General features: G+C 40.3%; 1 protein-coding gene across 1 annotated transcript; it reads left to right on the forward strand.

Annotated features, from left to right (window-relative positions):
- Positions 1–1,759: 1,759 nt before the first annotated feature.
- LOC145434447 (sodium-coupled monocarboxylate transporter 1-like) lies at positions 1,760–20,706 on the forward strand. Its single transcript, XM_080311798.1, has 12 exons — positions 1,760–3,036; positions 3,105–3,208; positions 4,820–5,008; positions 6,777–6,842; positions 8,228–8,347; positions 12,995–13,149; positions 15,375–15,515; positions 16,694–16,912; positions 18,390–18,502; positions 18,562–18,719; positions 19,191–19,515; positions 20,437–20,706. Exons 1-12 carry the CDS (start codon positions 2,991–2,993, stop codon positions 20,607–20,609), a joined length of 1,809 nt encoding a protein of 602 aa, XP_080167924.1. The 5' UTR covers positions 1,760–2,990; the 3' UTR covers positions 20,610–20,706.
- The last annotated feature ends 491 nt before the right edge of the window (positions 20,707–21,197 follow it).

The following is a 21,197-nucleotide window of genomic DNA, read 5'->3' on the forward strand; positions in this document are numbered from 1 at the left end:
AACTGGCATTACATTCTATTCAGTAGTTCCGAACGTAAGCGATATCAAAAATGTTGGAACGTCCAGGGAGATATATTTAATTAACACGGTCAAAGAATGCACGTGAAGACGGCTTATTCTGCATATAAACTCAATGGAAAGTAGACGCGGAAAACGGTTTTCTGAGCACCTAACACCTCGGAAAATGGCATTTTTCAAATAAATTTACCGGCGATCAGAGTTAGGTCAATAAATTTTCGCAGAGTCGCTAAAACAAAAATCTACCACATAACAAATCTAACTACAAGTTTCATACATTATTTAAATCAGGGGTGGCCAACCTTTTTGCCACTCCACCGCGTGTTACGGGCACCGGCCTTAATTTATCTTAATAGATAACGGTACAGTTTATAATCGTATGCTTCAGCTTGACACATGTGCATTTAAAGAGAGAAATGAAGGTAAAAAGATCACTTTTCGTTTTTATCAAAAATTCATAAATGTAATATTGTACCCCCAAGGGGTCCGTGGACCCCGGGTTGGGGAACACCACTCTACGTACACGATTTTGCCCGGCCCGAGTAACGATGAAATTATTGAGTATATAGCTAAAACTTGTGATGTTATGACCAGTGACGTTCGAAAATATGCCACTTCTATATTGCCAATAATAATTTGATACCTCTCACTTTTCCTTGTTCAGCTTTTGCCCACTGTAAAACTAAAAAGCATCGGATTATGTATACAAATATAAAAATAATTCATAGCGATTACCTTGAACATTTGCAAATGTGTGACAACGATTACTTGAGAATGTTGTAACCGTCGTAATCGTGAAAAAATATAGCTAACATTATGGTTACAATACGCCCTCCTTTAGGAAGATTTGTCCTGCTTTTTCAGGTTTTTGAAAATGTCCTCTGAGGACGCCTAAATGTCCTTCTTTTTGGCAATTCGACCTTCTTTAAGCTTTTAGAGCTAAGATGGGGAATAGATTCGAGCTAAAATGGGCATAAATGACGCTAAATAGGAAATTCGTGGTTCGAACGAAAGTGACGACCTTTTTTTAGTCAACCAATGTAAAGTGTGAAGGAAAAACTGTAGCCTATTTTCTGAGTTGAGTATTTTAGTCAACCAACGGACAATGTGAAAGAGAAAGGGTATTTTGGTAGTTGAGCTGGAAAGTTGACCTTTGTTTTTGTCAACCGACCGGGTTTTTCAGGATTTTCCTTCGGTATTCCAAGTTTGAAAATTTTGAAAAAGTGTCCTCCTTTCCCGATTCCAAAATATGGTAACCCTAGCTAATATATATTATTATCATAAAGAATGACATCGCGAAAAAGTCGTGAAAATATTGACCCTGATGTCGCATAAGAATCTCGTATGAGTGGGTATATTTCTTTCTTCGACGCACGGCAAATTATCAGCACGGTGAGTCAGTGACTTCGGGTCGAAATAACGATACCAACACGTCATGCCACAGATTGTCGTATTGTGGAATGAAGAGTTCCTGTGGTTGAGTGGTGATTAGCATTCTAAAATCTGGGATGTTGGGTAAACACTCGCTTATCCAACACTACAGCGTATTGCCAAGGCATGAATCGATTCGAGCCATTGATTCATGTTGTGCGAGCAGTTCGAAGTTGCGAGTAAACACACTCGAGTCGGTTTCCTCGAAGACGTATTTACGCGTTAGCTTCACGACGTCATATTTGATGATGAAAGCAGCATAGTATAACGTCGCTTTGTAAAATACACATGCTCACTGATTTGTATACAGCGGGGGCCAGAAGTCACTATAATGATTCCAATTATTGCACTGGAAAACATGAGCTTTGCTTGCCGTGTGAGTAGTTGGCGGGTTGGTTATTCCACCGCCGCCATCGGTGCTGGAAACCTCGGTTGCAATACCGGCAGTGGCACGATTCGAACTATCTTAGTTGTATCTTGGTTCCTTTCCACCACGTCGGTGTTGTTATGGCCTCTTTCCAACAAGACACGTAATGACCCGGTAAAGGAGGAATACAAGGAAAGGGAACGGAAAATAACAAGGGAAAGCGTGTAAAGACAGATAATAATCATCAAGTATTTTATACATCGGCCATCAGAGGGATGTGGATGTCAATCTGAAAGACCGTACTTCGTCGCTTCGACTGCCTCCTCGCTGTTCATTACATCGCCTTGTGTATTGCATTGTACAATGTATGTCTTGAACGGATGAAAATTGTAGAACCGCTAATTATGATTATTATGGTAGGATTGAAATCAACATCCAGTTACTCAGATTGACATATCATGCAGTGTCGATTACTGTTGGTATATTGTTTGTGTTGACCTACCTATCAGAAAATGACTAATGCCTATAAATTCTCGTAATTCATATTTGGAAGCATCAATCTAACCGAATTCCTATGATAGATCTACGATTGATTCTGCTGTCAAAATTACTGAGCTGGTCACAACAGTTCAAGACCTGAGTTTAAACATGATGATGCCTTTGTAATCAAATTATGGTGTGCAAAAACAAAAGGAACCAATGTTCATAGTATCAAAATGTTTAGGCAATATACAAATCTATTGGGGTCGATTTTAATCGAAAGCTCGAACATATTTTCGTCAGTCGCAGTCATATATGGAGAACAACAATCATTCCAAAGTGTAGCGGTAATGGGCTACTTGCAAAGTGCTGAAGTATTGTAACATAAAGAACTGGCAATAATGTAATGTTGGCGTTTGTAGATCAACCTAAAACCGTTCGGGTGAATCTGTTTGCAACAGCTAAAAATAAGATAGGATTCTTTTCCTTTATACCCGACTCGCACGTAATTTCTTCACTAACTAGCAGTCCGCGAGACCTGCATGATCGGGTCGAACTAAACATTTGTTTTTGATCGCCATCTCAAGTGGATAGAGTTACCGCAACAGAATAACATTGCTACTACATAGCGGACGTGTCTTGGTACGAATTTGGGAGTAGGATTGCAACGCTCCTGCTAAGGAGTGCACGCGAAATGGATCATGACTATTTTGGAAGTGTGGACTTTATGTTTTTTGGAGGTGCGAATGTATAAGATTTGAGCGCGATCATTCCGAATACCATTTCATTTCACGCTGAACATATTTAGGGTTGTTGCTCCTGTCGTCCCTAATCGGTATATTCTCGGCGTGCCAAGGGAAAAATGAACAGACCACGGAGAATTATTACTTTGGAAACAGGAGAATGTCTCCGGTAAGTAGGGGGTTTCGGTTTAGATGCTTTCAACCTTTGCCAGTTGAAGTCTAGAATATGCGTAACTAAATTGAAACAATATAGCCTATATTAGCACTTGCTCTTGCCACACAATCAGCAATATCAGCAGCTGTACACGAAAAGAGTGTGGCAAAGGGATAAATCTTGACAAAACAACGAATGTCATACTTGGGCAATGATATTGTCACCAAATATCACCCAGAAACTTTTCTGTGAAAATTCACGATGAAGAGGTAACTCATTGTCATACTTCGATAACTATTCCGACCATTGTAGTGTTCCAACGATGGCGTTGACGTTCAAGTTGCGAAGGTATTGACTGTTCATATCCTTCCTGGAGTTCGGGAACATCATGCATGTCACTTTATTTCGTTTGTTGCTTCTTAAGACGTGACACGATCCAACTCAATTGTGGAAAGTTTGCGACTGCAAATTCAAATTCCTGCTGCGCCGCTGTGAGCCTATTTGCACGCATAATTGTTCGTAGTCTTCTTACTCTACACCGGGATAATTTATTACCGCGTACTTCCCGAAGAGCCGTGACGCCAACAAATATAGTGAGGTTATGCATCAATGTTAATAACGATATGCCCGTCTGCCAAGGGGCAAATAGGCCTATGCGGTTTATCAAGTGTACTTAAATTGGCACATATCATAATAATAAATAAACAGTGAATATATTCTAATTAATGATATCTTCATCTGTGATCCATAAACAGCATTGATATGTAAAGCGTGATAATATTGGATGAATGACGTAGATATAAATGAGTCACAAGCAGTGTCGAAATTATCACACACATAGGCTACATGCAGCATTGCCATTTTCCCGGTAGCACAGCCTAAGCGGCTACATTGTTAATTGAGAAATATCAAGTGAGACTTGGTTTCGATGCTGAAGATTGCAAACTGCAATTAGCATAATGTTTTGACAAATTTTCGGCGATAGCATTGCCACTTTACGTGGGTGGTTGATGAGCATATAGCCGTGTTAGTCACTTGAGCCTACGGCAAATTCAATATTGTGGTTGGTTGGATGCTGTTTCTCAAGTGTTACAACACTGTTGTTTACACGTCATGGCACGGAGTAACATTCGAAGTACACAAATGTACAGTCAAATTAATTGTAAATTTTTCATTGCGACGATTATACCGACGGCGCGATATTTTGCAGTTACTAATGCGGACTGGGTAAAAAGAGTCTAAAATAAGCCTACGCTTAACTACATATTCTCATAAAATAGAATTATAGTCATGTCAGAAAGTATGATATGCGCAATCACGCTATTTCGTCATTTTATTTTAAACAAATGCAAATGCTTGATCAGCAATATTATGTGTGCTTCCACTACGCCGATCCTTGAACGAGTTGAAAGAATATGAATGAAAAGTCATCGTCAAAACGTGGCACAATATGAGATTGTATCAAAGTTTTCTTTGTAGAACCACTCCGAATATGAATAGTTCCACGCGTACGCAGTAGCGTGCAGGGTTCTGTTGACAGCGAACGTCGATGAACTCAACCGTGCACCCGTGATCTCCCTAATCCAATTAAGATATTACAATATTGTTATTTTTCCACCGCCACAGATACCGGTCGGTTTATCCCTTGGCGTTTCATTCATATCGGCCGTTACTGTGATCGGCGGTCCCGTGGAGTCGTATCTGTTCGGCGCCGTACTCTCGTGGATGTCTGTCGGGTTTGCCATTGGACTGGCGTTTACATCGGTTTATTTCGTGCCCCTCGTCTACAGACTAAACATATCCAGCATATATGAGGTAAAGATATATAAAAATATGGTAGGAATATTAAGTCTACCACATATAGGGTTGCGAGTCTCATTCGTTATTGGGTATCTGCGGTTGACCGACATTTGAGCATGCGACAGGATGAAACACAACAGTGGGACATGCGACATTTGAGCATGTTACTTCAAACCTAAAAATAACCATACCACAGCTAAAACCCACGATTTAATCGTTATACTAACCGTATAACACATACCGTAACCCTAATCTAACCCTAAATCTAACCGCCACCCTAGTGTGATCCCAGTTGTAACCCCCATGTTCAAGTGTCTCAAGCCGGAATATCGTATGCTGAAGTGTAGCAAGTTATATTGAGTCGCATGGTGACGGTCATGTGTCCAGGGGCCGGTATCAGCAACACGAACCACTAATTTGAAATTGATTCATATCACTTTAGATGTCACCTGATTCGAATCACGTGTCTCAAATCGAATCAAGCCTTTCAAATAACGAATCACACGATTCTACGAAGGAACAGCGAAATCGAGAATGTAGAACGCACGGATCACATATATATGATATAATTTGCGAGCAAGAATAACAAAGTTACGAGTTGCTACAAAGTGTACCTGTGATATGGAATCATCAGATATGTTTTGTGACTCCATATCAACTGATTAAATTTTGTGTCGTGCAAAAGAACTGATCTATTCACATACAATAATTGAACCATTCCTTCATTTGTTTGTTTTCATTTTCACGGCGTTTCTAGACGCATAATCCAAAGCCCTCGCGCTTGTTGCTACTTCGTGAATCGTTAGCTTTTCACCAGCAAATCAACGTATCATGTGTGCTCGATATATTAGTGATTTCGTCAATTCCCAGCACAGGCCACACTTGATACCTGTCTCGGGTCCCGCAGTAGTACAAAATTATGATCGTTAAGAGATATAGATCGGAATCAAAATTGCATTTATAGACTAATTCTTCTCTAAAACAACAACAACAAAGGCTACGACATACATGCCTTGCGGTGTGAGAAATTCCATTTAATTAATACGTAACAGCTGCTTAACATTTATTCGCTTGAGCGATTTATAATTATATACCTCAAATCCCATTGTACACAAACTTGACAGTTATCGCTGTCCAACACTTTAACGTCAACCAGTAATTTGGGAAACCGCATCGCAGATGCCTGGTTACATTATTTACATTCTTTATCGGGTATGTGTTCTTATTAGGGTGATGCATGCGAAGTTGAATCCAACATGCCCAATTGTGCAATGTTGTTAGGGCAATTCTTTCTGATAGAAAAATAAAACAATGTCAAAACTCATTAAGCTGACAATTTTTAGGCATCGCTGCTACGCATTTTCATTTCTTCACACTTCGTGGGTTTGCGACATGATATTCTAAGCAAATAACATACCACCGTGATAAATCATGACTGATCTCAAAACACTAGTCACTGGCCCAGAATCCGTTACGAATTCAATTATACTTATTGATATTGTTGTTGTCTCGAAACGATTTTTGCTGATAACTATTATAATTGATATTCCACTGTATATAGTTAGTGTGCGATTCATGAGCATGTGAGATATATCAAATGCGATCCGAATGACTGAGCCTAATTGGCATTGGTATATCTCTCCTGTCATACGTTTGTATCGAACGATATAATATCCATTACCTGTCCAGTGTCCACCCATGATTGGACCATCAAATTTGTAAGAATTGAAGGATTCTAAGGTCCACGCCACCTTGCGTCACAGTATGACGATATGTTTTGCAGTATCTCGAGATGCGATTCGACAGAAGAGTTCGCGTGTTTTGTTCGTCCTTGACAGTTTTACAAATGGTGGGTGATAAACATTTTCGTGACCTTTCGCTCACTATACTTAAAGGGAGTTTAATGATTTCATATCGTCAGATTTAACGCTTGCCTCACTAGCATCGATCACTTGTCAGCATCAGCCAGAATTTCTTAATGATTCACGTTTAATCGGCTATGTTTGTCAGCTTTTAGGTCTTTTTGAGTTACTATGTTACGGATATCTTGTGTGCGTCCAACTAAATATGGTAGAACGAATCGGGGACCTTAATTCTCATATTGACGATATTACGGCTCATTGACGGGGATTAACCGATGATCGAGAACTGCTGTCACATACAGTTCATCTAACTGTCAGTGCGAACTGCACGCGTGTATCGCAGCTTACAATAGATATGTTATGAAATTAAAATGGTTTGTGATGAAAATAGTTGGCGAGTATCTTTGACAAAATCTCATCACTAATTAGTGTATTTTCGGTCTCACGGACATAGATGTGCTGATTTCATGAATTAAAAGGTGATATCCACAAATTTGCATAGCGACGTAGGGTAGTTGTAGGATCCACAGCTGCATCACCAATAGGTTACGGGGCGACTCAAGAATCCCTTCTCAAGTATCGTGGGCTCATCTAGGATCCTCCTTATCCCCGTAAGCGGTGTTGCAAAGAAGATTACAGTTGGGCCGTGCTACAAGTCGGTAATCATAATAAAGAATACAGGACTGGTGTAAATGACCATTTTAGTCGAAAGACACCAGGAATACCACAGAACAACAACGCGGGTATTCCATCTCAATCGACATTTTGAGTTCGTATTTCAACAACTGAAAGTTCAAATATTTATGTGCCACTTGCCAAAGCCCCTTTACGAATCCACGCGTAACCCCAATGACTCGAAAGCGCCAATACCGCGGAATAGTTTGGTAGGTATTTACTCCATATAGCGCACAGGGTTACTATATTTTGAGATCCGGAAAGAAGGACATTTTTAAAAATCATAAAATTTATATAAATCAGACGAGAAAAAAGGTAATTTGCAAATCGTTACAAAATATATTTTATTAAAAAAGTCATTTTTCAACACGACTTCCGGAAGTTCCGCTCTTACGTAATATTGTTGTGTTGGCTATAAAAAAGGTCCTTTTCTCACCTCGACTCCCGATAAACTCGCTAAAACGTCCACATTACAGATTTCGTGTCATATATGGCGTATTTGAATTGTGCCTTTACGATCGACTGGCTGACAAAGCTATGACGGAGGGCGAATTGCCAAAAAGGAGGTCATTTGGGCGTATGGTAACCCAAATAGCAGATGTAGTGTTTAATTCGTCCGTCTCGGTTTTCCATAGTTCTATATTGAATCTAAATGTCTCTGGTTCACAATTTGACACATGCCCGACTGCTTTCCCAGGTATTTTATATGGGAGTCTGCATATACGTTCCAGCATTGGCACTGAGCGCCGTCACACCCCTCGAGATGAAATGGACGATCATTCTCACAAGTTTAGTGTGCACCTTTTACACCAGTTTGGTGAGTCAAAGCCTATACCATTCGCCGATTACGCGGTAAGCGTTACCACCATTACATAGATATATGAGTGAACCGCGAAGTTGCGTCATAGTTACGTACCGATCCTATGATTGGTGTGTGTGGGGTTGGCAAATGAGCAGACAGGGCTATATGTATTTACTATGGACTTGAATGTGACACAATCGGTTTGAAATATTTCGATTGATAATTCTGGCAGGAGGTGGTGGTCACTCAGTACTTTTACCTTTTCGGAATACTCATGTATAGGTTCACGACTTACTCAAATGGTAATAGAACTAGAGCTATAAACTTATTTATTACGTACTTTGAAATCGCTACTTCTATAATTACACTTCAGTATAAATTTATGACACTACTTTACTTATACTCTGGAGTACCGAGGCTGACTTCTTCGGCCTCTTCCGTGTGAATGAAATCCACCTAAACCTAAGAGCCTTGCTAAAGGGGTTATGTAAAAATGCTTACACTTCTACCGCACAATTTTTAGGACAAAACTATTTACTGTGTGGATCCTTCAATTTTATAAGGTAGAAAGTAGGTTTGAGTAGGGGAGAGAGAGAGGGGGGTAGGGAACCACAGTACACAAATAAGCCCTAAATGAAACACACAGGATGGACAGTGCTGGCTTTTGGGGTGGGTGACGTGTGCGGTCGGCCGCCCAGGCCCCTGGTTGAACGGCCCCTCTTAGATATTAACGCTTTTTTCAATGGTTATAGTGAATAGACGTAAAAATCCGTGTACCAATCCAGAAGATGATTCCATTTAGATGGGTCAATCATCAAATCTCTGCATTGGTTAGAAAAGTACCATATTCATCATGCCGTAGAGCAGTGGTTCCCAACCTGTGGTACGCGTACCACTAGTGGTACGCAAAGGTCTTTCAGGTGGTACGCGAGTAGATTCTGATTTTTTCGACCGAAGTGAGTTATTAGTTCAGGTGAGGTTGATTTCAAGTTTTTTGAATCCGTTGTCTCACGCTATTCCCCAGCTGCTAATTTTCCCTTATACGTGGGAATGCGAGCAAGGATTTTCATCCCTGATGACTATCAAGTCGAAGAAACGAAAGCGACTTGTTGCGCCCATTCATGACTTTCGATGCGCTGTAAGCAAACGTATGCCACGCATCGACAAGCTAGTGGAAAATAAACACAAGCAGCCACCGCATTAAATAAATTGACTTTTGTTGTGTGTTTTTATTTCATTATGTTGTTCTTCTTGTGACTGGTGGTGAAAACATCAATTCCATACATCCCATCAACCCTGGCTGATAATGCCTAGTTCAGGGGTGTCAAACTCAAATTGCATTGCATCGCGGGCCGGATCGAACACCAGCAATGAAATTGGCGAAAATACGATGTATGTCCGGTTGAATACAGTTAAGAACCGCTAAAACAATGGCATTGCCGGCGATACAAGTAGACATATTTCAGTGTTCCCTTTGCTTTAGTCCAGGGGTGGTCAACCTGCGGCCGTAAGAGGGAATTTGTACGGCCGTAGACACGCAATTCAATTGGTATGTGTTGGCGGCCGTCGACATGCAATTCGAATCTACGAATTGACTCCCGATTTCTTGAAAGATTTTAATTAATCTTGGAATTTTCTTCGCGCTGCGCGCGATTCAATGCAACTACATTTTTCGATTTTAATATAGTAGCACCCTTTGTTACTAATATCAATGACGAAATTCACTGGTGAATCTAAATTTTTCTCGCGCTTCGCGCGACTATGAGCACCTCCTTCCTTAACATTACCAGTGACCACTCGCGATTTTAGTGCGCACAGCAAGCCTATCATTAAATAGATTAGTCCGGAGTTCACTAGAAATGGACATAGACACTTTAACTTGGGTATTTGGCGTCCAGCTCGTTCAGTACGAATATGCCCTGGAATGCAGCCGTAAGCTACACTAGTAATCGAAATGTGGCCGTGAATGGCAAAAAGGTTGGCCACCCCTGCGTTAGTCATAATCTGGCGTTAGCCCTGCGTATGCGTTGTGATGAATCAGGGATTTCTAGATTCTAGGTATCCCTGTGATGAATACAAGATATTTAACAGTCAACGCGGACGTTGTAATTTGGTTTATTACTGTGGATGTGATGGTTAATATAATCTTTTTTCAATGTACTCAGAATTGCTATGCAGGCCGGATAAAATCGTCTGGCGGGCCGGATCCGGCCCATTGGCCCTATGTTTGACAATTCTGGCCTAGTTTAATAAAATACACCTCTCGTAGCTCAAATACGGGAGGAGTATGACGTCATAAATTGTGGAAACGCGCGTAACTTATATAGGTAATACGCGAGCACTGCCTAAAACCTCAAAATGGTACGTGGGTGGAGAAAGGTTGGGAACCACTGCCGTAGAGGTACTGAGTTTAAATGCAGTCTATCCTTGTAACAATACAATGATAGATATGACCTAATCCAGCGCCTGGCTCAAACTTTGACGTGGTGTGCTGGCTTATTACTAATATCAAGCAGTAACTTTCCAGTTAGTGTGGTATATTCAGCCTGCAGCAGTTGTGTCCCTATTCTATTTCGGTCTGCTTCAAAGCTATGTGTTAAAGTGTCATATACATATCACGTAATACCGTTCCATATGGCGCACTAATATTGAATTGGTATGCGAAAGGGGGGTCTGGGTGACGGAGACCCCCAGAAGCTGTGATTACATGCTTATAGGGGCTTCCGGAAGTCTCGCACAGAGCCCCCTAATCGTAGGGCCACCCCTGAGGATAAAAGAACAATTGTCTTCACCAGATTCTCGATATAGTGCTTTACTACCAGGTTATGTGTATTTTGGTCAAATGGTTGAAATGTATTCAATAAATGCCAACGTTGATTTTACATGTACGGGATGAGCCACGTACAAACCTATATACTGCGAGACTACAACAGTAATAATTCGAAAGCCTCTATTGCTGGATTATCAGGAATGTTGCCATTATCATACCCCCACCCTCCGTTTTCGCTGACATTGCTAGCGAGTTATTACGTAACTTCTAGAAATCGCGGGCGACTTTCAGCCTTAGAGGTTGTCACGGTTGGCATGCGGTATTTGTAGGTGGCCGGATAACACGGATTACTTCCGTCATTAGTGCTAAACCTCTTGTGGTTGGCGAAGATGAAATTGTAAACTAACTCTGCTATCCCATAACAAGAGCGGTTATTGTAGGCTAAAAACAATTCAATCCCGTAACCTACGTCACACATACAGCACTGCGTAATGCAATGCGATAAGTAGTGTTTTCAAGCATACATAAAATATGAGCTTTCACACTTGTAGAAGAGAGGAAGGCGTATTTGGCATTGATTACCGTGATTCCAAGAGCAGGAAGCATTGCGTTTAAGGATTGGCAACGTTAAATCACAGCCGATAAGAATCGAGTTCGAATAATCATGCCTTAATTGGATCATCAGATTCGGTTTGAATTAACTGACTCAAATCGGATATGATTCGAATTTATTGTGATTCGTACTGAGTATTGACCATGCTTAACTGTGTTAATCTTCGCGTCGAGCTGGATAAAATAATTAGTGGTGACATCTTTATTTCCACTACTGTGTGAGTCAATGCGCGATTTTATCTATATGTTCCTATTATCTTTCATTATATTTATTCGACCGATGTGGATTTCCATTCATACTGCATTTGGCATGGTAGGATACGTTGGATAACTAATAAACTAAAAACGACTGCAATGCTAACTATTTTCGTCAGATGTGGAAGATCAAGTATAAAAATATCCCCAGCTGATCTTGCAACATCTCGGTCACAACGTCTCTTTGTTCGAAATCGCGCATGGTTCATGGAAATAATTTTTACAGCGTGACCCACAGAATTTCTGGGTAATCCCGACCGAATCCTTTCTCTTGCTGGTAACTGTTTACTACATAGTAGGCGAGCGTGAAATCAGCAAGGTTTCAAATTGCCCATTTGTTGAGTACTAAAATTCCGCCCACCTAGGCGGTAAATTGTTATAAATGGGTTAGTTTGCATCACAAGTACTTATCGACAATCTTGACCAAAACAATGGTTAAGAAAATGCGTGAAATTGAAACTATGCCAACTTGAGAAATCATGTATCGGAAGTTTCACATTATTACTGTCATTGATCGCTTATTATACGTATTTCAAGACACCGCATCACAAGCAGGTAGTTTACGGACATCGTTACATTGTCATGACACATCTTATAGTGTTATACCAAAGAATAAGAATGCACTCTACTCTATATCCAACTGGCTAATTAAAGCACGGCGTCATCTCACCGTGGAGCAGATAGTAGCACCAAAACGTATTGAAAATGATAGTCCGATCTGACTCTCATCACAGCATTCGCTGAGAAATATCTAATCTTCAATCGCACCGATTGCTTGATATAACGAAAAATTGTGCGATTAATGTCGCGGTTACTCAACACCACTGACTTGAAGTAAACAAAGCAAGACTTCTTAATGAATTAATGAATAGCCGATGTACTTATGATTTCTTTTTTCGGCAGGTCGAAATTATTCAAATCCTACGCCTATATTTTATCTTTCGGGACATGTTATGTATAACATAGGTCTATATAACATCGTCCTGTTTACCAGTAACGCTATCAATATTTAAAATTTATTTCAGGGAGGCTTCAAAGCCGTTGTTTGGACGGACTCGTTGCAAGCGGCTATTATGTTTATCGGCTCCCTAGCACTGTGCATTCAAGGAACGATTTTGGTTGGCGGGTCATCGAAGGTTTGGAACGCTGCGATTCGCGGTGGAAGACTGAACGTATTCAAGTAGTGTATTTCTCCTTATTTTATTTACCTTTCTGGCGTACTTCGTACGTGATCTTACTTTCGCTACTTACTCAAATAGTTATGCTAGTGGACTACTTCCAATTCTTCTTCATTTCTTGCCATAATTTCTTTGATTCCGAATAGTAGAAATCAGTTTCGGGATAAATTTCCAAAACTGCATGGAAAATCCCGTTAATCCCGTTAATACATTTTCGAAGACTGTCAGTGTCAGTAGTGTCAGTCACGGTGAAGCTCGTAATTTCGCATGAAACCATATGCGATTAGGGACTATATGGCATTGCTTGATTAATTCTATTTTTGAAATTATTCACTTGACTACTTTTCAAGCATTTCCAAGTGCTCTTTGGATTCTATTTTGCCTCGGACCAGAAATGAAGTTGATACCCGGGTCTGAATGTGATTTGGTCAAATGTCACACGTGAAGCCACGTGTGAAAAGTAAAATTCGTCGAACCCAAATCCTTGCGAAAAGTTCAATACATAATTCTTACTCATGTTACATCCACAGCGACCGCATAGCTCACCGGTTTAACCTGCTTTCTGGTAAACCAGAATTTTCGGTTTAGATTCCTGTTGACTATCTCTCAGGAATCTAGCCTTTACAGGTCCCGATCATGAATAGATGGATATGGTTGCGACAGGAAGGCCTACTGGAATAAACTTTCACCAGTGATATGAATGATCGAGCACTGATCCACTGTGGTAACAAAACTCATTCCGATGCTCTTGTACAAATATTTAGCCCACAACACGTATCAGCAATGATCATGGATTTAGAGTTGTGTCTCAGAAACAGATTGAAGATTGTGGGTTTGAGTGGACAGGATTTTCATTTCATAGTTTTATTTTCCACTGGATTTTGACTTGGATATGGACTTATTCATTTTTAATTTCTATTCGGCCTATGAAATCTTCTAGTAGAGCGCGCGTGTACGACTGGCTTTATAGCATGCGGGGTCGAAAATGGCGAAAATGAAACATTTATCTAACAGTGGCAGCCAACCCGTGGCCAACAAGAAGGTTTTGAGTTGAGCTAATTCTCGAAATAGTTATAATATCAACAACTTAAAATTACCCAGGTGAACTTGCAAGAACAACCAAAATTTGATTCACCTGACCGCGAACTTTAGGATGTTGATGTGTAAAACATCAATTCCGACTTATTGGCGTAGCCAGGGGCCATCCATATTTTCGTAGATCTTCCTATATGACAATAAAATAGAATATTTCGTGGCAGATTTATGTGACTCGATATTTTCTTAGCACTTCGTGCGATTTATTGTCACTCGATTTCTTACTTTTAGTATTGGTGGCTCCTCCTGAAAACTCAAAATTATAAATACGCCTAATTTGCGGAATTGAGTCTAACTATATTCGCAATTATTAGAGAACGTGTACTCCAACATGCGTCTGCACTCACAGAAAGACCGTCGGCGATGTAACCTTAGCACTGAGTGATAGACGCATGTTCAATGACCCACAAGACATGCAACTGACAGTATTATTGACCGAATTCATTCATTAGCTTTGATAAAAAGTTGGCCACCCCTGACTAACAATTGTCTCACACCATTGGACATGCCCTTCCTTAAATGAGTTGTTCGTATAGCTAGTCTCGAGCGTCAGTTACCGTTTCGACACTCCCTAAAAGGTATATTCATTATCTTCATGCGCAACTGAACTGATATTATTTGGGTTGCATTTAAAACAAACGGTGTTTTAAAACAATTTGTTTAAAACATGTTTTAAACACTGTTTTAAACAAAGGCCTTTTTTTAAACGAAATTGTGTTTTTTAATTTGTAAAATTATGCCATAATTGTGCAAATACTTCCCAAAAAACATGTTGTATGAGCTACGGACACTTACCACCCGATTTAGCCAACGTATATCGATATGGGATGGTAGGAATCCTCAAAATAGTTGGTTCAACAGTTATAGTACAGATATTTCGTCAAAGGAGCTATATTTACCCTATATTTTCAATTGTCAATGTCAAATCATTATGATGTCACAATTAAATATTCGCGAGGTCATGGCTTAATATTAAAAAAACGATAAAAAATAGGTTTTAGATAGGGCCTTGTTTTAAACATGTTTGTTTTAAAGTGATTTTTGTTTTGAATGCAACCCCACCCTAAATATTATGATATTTTGCTCGATATGAAATCGCTGACGAGACAAGAAATCGCTGTTGTATTTTCAGAGTTTCGTTTGATCCAACCGTCCGAATATCAATTCTACACTGTATCATTGGTCAGAGCGTCATGACCATGGCCCTAACGTGCAGCAACCAAGCGATGGTGCAGCGAATCATGTCGTGTCGATCTCAAACGATAGCAAGAAGGTAAATGCAATGGAGTGGCCGTATTCGTGCGCAAAATCGTAGGCATATAGTAAAGCACGGTGAAATACAAAGATCATACCACACAAGGCGCGAATAGCAAGAATGACACGTAAAAGGAGCGATTAATTTTAATATTGTAGTGATGACAACGTGGCATGCGTAACCAGAATGGCGTCAAAACAAGAATATGTACGACGGGAGAGAGTGATCTTTGAATACCAGACCATATGCCACGGTCATCCACGTTTCTGTAGTAGCTTAGCGCAGTACAGCCATGCTCATATCAGTGTATTGATATAAAGCAGGTCATGGCAAGTCAGGCGGGAGAGTTAGCCTAGTGCTGGTAGGTGGTAGGTGGGAAGCCCCTGTTCGACTCGTGACAGTAGCACAGTCCGCTCTGTTGAAGTTTCGGAAGTTGATGTGCATTCCTACTCTCCTATCTTGCTGTTCTTACCGCATCTTTACGACGAAGTCCAGAATAAGACCCGATTAAAGGCGAACACAAAGAAAGCGAATAAAAACGGAAAAGCGTCTTAAAGGCAGCCGAAGTTACACATTCGGCGTTAAGCGGAGATGGATGCTCGATAAAAAGATCTCACTTGTTCCATACAACTTTCTACTGTCTGTTCATTGCATCACATTGTGTCTTGTCTAGCGAATTGTACACTGTATGTCATAAGCGGACAAAAATAACATTACCCCCTCATTGTTGGATATCTCTCACTTCCTATTTGTATAAATGAGTATATCTCTCGTATCAGTATGAGACTGAAGTTACCTACTGCTAATGAATACACCCGAAGGCGGAATCGGGTTGTGTTTTAGTGCACCACCCCAAGAAGGCACAAAAAGGTGGTACACCCCTAATATAGCCTATATATGTTCATAAAGTTTTATGTATGTTACACGCATTTGCCCATTGAAATGGGCATGAAAGTGCAATTTGGTACCACAGAATGCCGATGACCTGATTAGCACCATCGTACACTATATGGTGGAAGTTTCGTAAAATCAGATATTAGAAAACATACATATACAATGTCGCCTTTTCGAAAATGATTTCGAAGTCCGTGAGCAAAAAAGACTTCAAACGCCGACCTACAGTGCGTTCGTTTGATTTCAGAGAATTCCGAGATGTGTAGCCTACATATTACGGTAAGATTCCCTCTACATTCCAGAGCCCTCTTCTTCTGCCTCGTTCCGGTATCAGTGATCTCCACGCTGGCTGTAGGCAACGGCTTGGTGATGTACGCCTACTACGAAAATTGCGATCCACTTCTGTCTCATATCATCAACAAGCCCGACCAGATGATTCCGAAAATGATGACGAAAGCGTTTTTCGAAGTACCCGGTTTGGCTGGGATATTTGTCGCCGCAGCATGTAGCGGCACACTAAGGTACTGAGATAAAATGTCAACAATCAATTGTTATGATTTTGATTGCATTACATAATCTAAAATAGACTACGTATATTTACAGTAGCGATTGCTTGGATCGCTAAAAGGTTCTAAGACTTATGAACCTAATCTTTTACTCACTGGTTCCCAAACTATTCAGGCATGTGGCACAACAGAAATATCAAAAAACAATCGCAGCACAAGCAAATTGATGTGGTAACTCACGTGGTAATGCGAGGGTCATGCTTATCCAGACCACGAGTGAAACGAGCTTACATTGCTGACAAACATGACCTTATTAGGCGAGAAGCGCTACTGTTGTTGTGTCAATAAAACAAACAAACAAACCCGCATTTCATCGTCAATTTCAAGCAGTGTCTCTCGTATCCAACAGCTTTTTTTACTTCAGTCAAAACAGCAAAAGCTATATTCGCATAGTCATAGGGATACGCAATGTGCATGGCATGAAATACTGGTTTCTTTTTTCACCCATGGTAAAGGATTATGAATCAGACCGCCATAACCATATTTGTGGAAACAGCGTTTCCGAAAACTGGGCGTTTTGTTTATCAGTGAGCTGTTATTCTGTAGAAAAATTGCTTGATTCACTGCTTCCAAATGTACTATATACCCATCTAACGTTGTGCAGAACAAATCGTGAGAAGTAATATTGGATTGTAAGTTGAAGTCCAGGCCGCTTGCCCACGTTTTGAGGAGTAACATTTTGTTTCATTTGGAGCGGAAAGCGAATTTAGGAATTCAGACTTCACACTTCCACACACCACAATCCAATTATGACGTGAAATTATCCAACTCATTGGCAATGTCATGATTGGTTTCATTGTAATGGTCACATGTGCCTGCTTATTTATCATCTATGAAGCAGTTAGAGCGCTTCAAGTCGCATATGCTACCATGCATGCGTCATTTTGAAAGCTGAAATTCGTTCATAAATTTCTTAAAGATTCAACGCACATCTAAGAATCTGTGGCGGTAAACTAATGCGTCGCGGCACACAATTTGGCAATCACCGATAACTAAATAATTTTTGCGAACACGAACGATGAATTGACTGTAATCTGTTACAATCTGCCAAATATGGATCTACTGTGACGAGAAGTAGCGTATTAAATATGTCCACATCCGCAACTCATTTCGTTTTATTCATACAAATCCATGTTGACATCGTATGACGACTCAAATGTATAAAAATATCGAAGGAAAAAGCCAAATTCATCAAGATCTCCTCTACAAATACCTTGTATAAATCCAGTTTCGCAAATCCAACAAATACAAATTTAATTCATTTCTTACTAGAACCATCAAATGTTTGTTTTTTTAAATCCATTCACTCGCCCATATTCGACTCTATATAGCATGGGTGCGCACTGCGCATATTAGCGCCTCGCCGATTCCCAGCTGCTGAAGCATGACAAATTCCGGCAGACATTTGTATTGCCCGTCAACATTTTCGCAGCACTGTGTCGTCGGGAATTAATTCGCTGTCCGTTGTGATCGTGGAAGATTTCGCGACGCTGCTGAAGAAGTCATTGTCGCCGAAACAGAAATTATGGGGCGGCAGGTTATGCGGTAAAGTCTCCTTTTTGCTTTTTCTACCGATAACAACTTCTAAAACAAATATATTCCAGGAGCCTTTCTTGGATGTCTGGTTACTCTTATAGCCTTCATAGCCGGAAGCCTCGGGTCAACCGTTATTCAAATCGCTTCGTCGTTAATAGGCGGGTTCGGCGGCCCTATCTTTGGTATCTTTGTATCTGGTATATTCATTCCAAGAACTACGGCGAAGGTACGGAAACGTTGACGATATCAGGCTTGGACAGCTCGATAACTCGTGTTGTCTAATTAAACTAATTCCGTCGAAATGCCGGTCATCTAACTGTAATCTAATTTGTGACATCTTTAAGTACTTTAATTTCAATTCTAGTCCAATTTGAGGTTTACCTGAAAATGTTGCATGACAACTGTATAGTCCGAAACGCGCCATGCCGTAATACAATATGAGAATGATTTCTGATTTGATATGAAAAGAGCTTGATTTTTGTTGCGTTTCTTTTTCAACTTGTAACTAATTTAAGTCAAATTCCAAGATATTGAGAATCCAATATCTCTAATTATAATATAATTTAGACAAAGCTGTTTAGCTATGTTAATTCTAATCTGATTGGAAAAGCTGAAATTTTTCTAGTAATCGACCCCTGGTCATATGTGGAGCCGTAGAATGTGCCAGTTGAATCGCAGTAAACGATTTATTCAACAGGGCGCCTTGGTTGGGCTTACCGTATCGACGATTATGAGCCTGTGGGTAATATCAGGGTCGGCTGTTTACAAAGGCAATCCTGCGAAGCAAAATTACCTAAACAGATCCATCAGCAATTGCTCGATCGACGTTACATTGCCACCTATTGATTGGAATGTGACGACTCTTTCGCCCACCTTCGAAACGACAGTCAACGAAACAATTGCTACTCATGACGAGCGGCCTTTAATAGCGGACACCTTGTATTCAATCTCGTACTTTTACGTTTGCATGTTTGGAGCAGCGGTGTCGATTGCTGTCGCATCATTTGTTTCAATCTTGTCGGGTATGTTTATTTCTATCTATTGCGTAGCAGTCATATACTATCGGAATTGATATTCATCATCACAAGCAAATTTCAAAATTCAGGTGTAGCTCCAAATCTTGAAATCATTTCCGCTCATGCCCAGATCCGTTTCATTGTAATTAAAACATGATGATTCGATGCGTACATTGTACATCAAATTTGCTTCATATTAATTGCAACATGAAAGTAAGTAGGGTTAGCATACGATCTCTTTTAAGAGGATTTGTCCTCTTTTTGATTTTTTCGAAAGTGTTCTCGGAGAACGCCGAAATGTCCTCTTCTTGCGATATTATCCTCTTTTATGAGAATTCTGGTTAAATTCGACTGAGATACAGTAAATCAGCACTGAAGTAACGCTCCGGCGGCTATTTCATTTCGGCAGCTGTGCCGGAAAGCTTACTTTATTTTTAGTCAACCGACCACGAAGTGGGAAAAATTCACCATTTTTCAGGATTTTTTTTTCGGTATTGCAAGTCTGAAAATTTTGAATAATTGTCCAAAATATGGTAACTCTAAAAGTAAGTGGCATGCAAGAGATGTCAATTTTGATTCGGGTACATTTGACCCCAAGAGACTTGTGGGTCTCACTCATTAAAACGGTCGGGCTTATGTTTAACCCAACCAGGATAACCAACGAGAACCTTTAATAATTCTTCGTACTCAGTGATCACATCATAAACAATTTGGAATTCCCATGAGCTGTTAGAATGAATTTGAGTTCGACGACAATAGGGGGTAAAATGTGGGCATGATACGGTATTAATTTCTAATTCCGATTTGAACTCGGATATTCAACTAATATCAGCGGCAGCAGTTGAAAATATCCACTAATTTCAGCTGAATGAACTTTCCATTCGTACATTTTTTCAATGTTCAATAAAAAACAATATATTTTGTCAGGGCCAAACAATCCAAAAGATATTGACCCCCTACTGTTCGTGCCATTGGTCGACAACAAAAGATTGCCAGCGAAAATCAGAAAGTTCTTCCGCTTCGGAGTCCCGGAATACGAGGAATACGAACACGTCGCCGTGAAAAATGATGACTTACTCCTCAGAACTGACGTTGCATGAAATACACTACATTCATTGATAGCTATGAGATAGGAAAGATTGTACAACTACATGTGTTACACACTTAAAGATACTATGAAATGTTCAAATCTGTAAACAGTGTCGAGTGCCTACTGAGTACATAATGCGGTTTGTTTGAGGTTGTGTTTTAAGCAGAGTCTCCCTGGGACGACAACTAGGGTAGGTATGTCCGGGTATTGCGACTTTCAAGAGTAGTTTTGGCCACTGGCTCCTATTTAATGATGGATGTGATACTGTATGGTCCGCGTAAGCACTCTCCCAAAGTTTGACAACTTATCCAGTTTCCATGAATTCAGAATAACAGACTTTGATCGACCGTTAAACGGATATATTGCTTACTTTATGTCAAGTACGGGACGCGATAACACACATCGGGAGCATTTCTAATAGTATATATCGATAGATCAGCGCAATGTCACAAGTTTTAGTTGGATTAATCACCAGAAACGAGGTGGAGCCTAGATAAACCTCCTACGCTATTACACTAGTGTAGGAATTCTGGAGTCGGAACCGGTCAGTTTGGGACTTGAGTCCCATTCGTGCTGCAGACGTGGAACACACCACAAT

The sequence above is a fragment of the Botryllus schlosseri genome, chromosome 2 (assembly GCF_051294905.1).
Source record: "Botryllus schlosseri isolate E-star chromosome 2, Bs_hap1, whole genome shotgun sequence".
In the NCBI taxonomy this organism is placed as follows: Eukaryota; Metazoa; Chordata; class Ascidiacea; order Stolidobranchia; family Styelidae; genus Botryllus; species Botryllus schlosseri.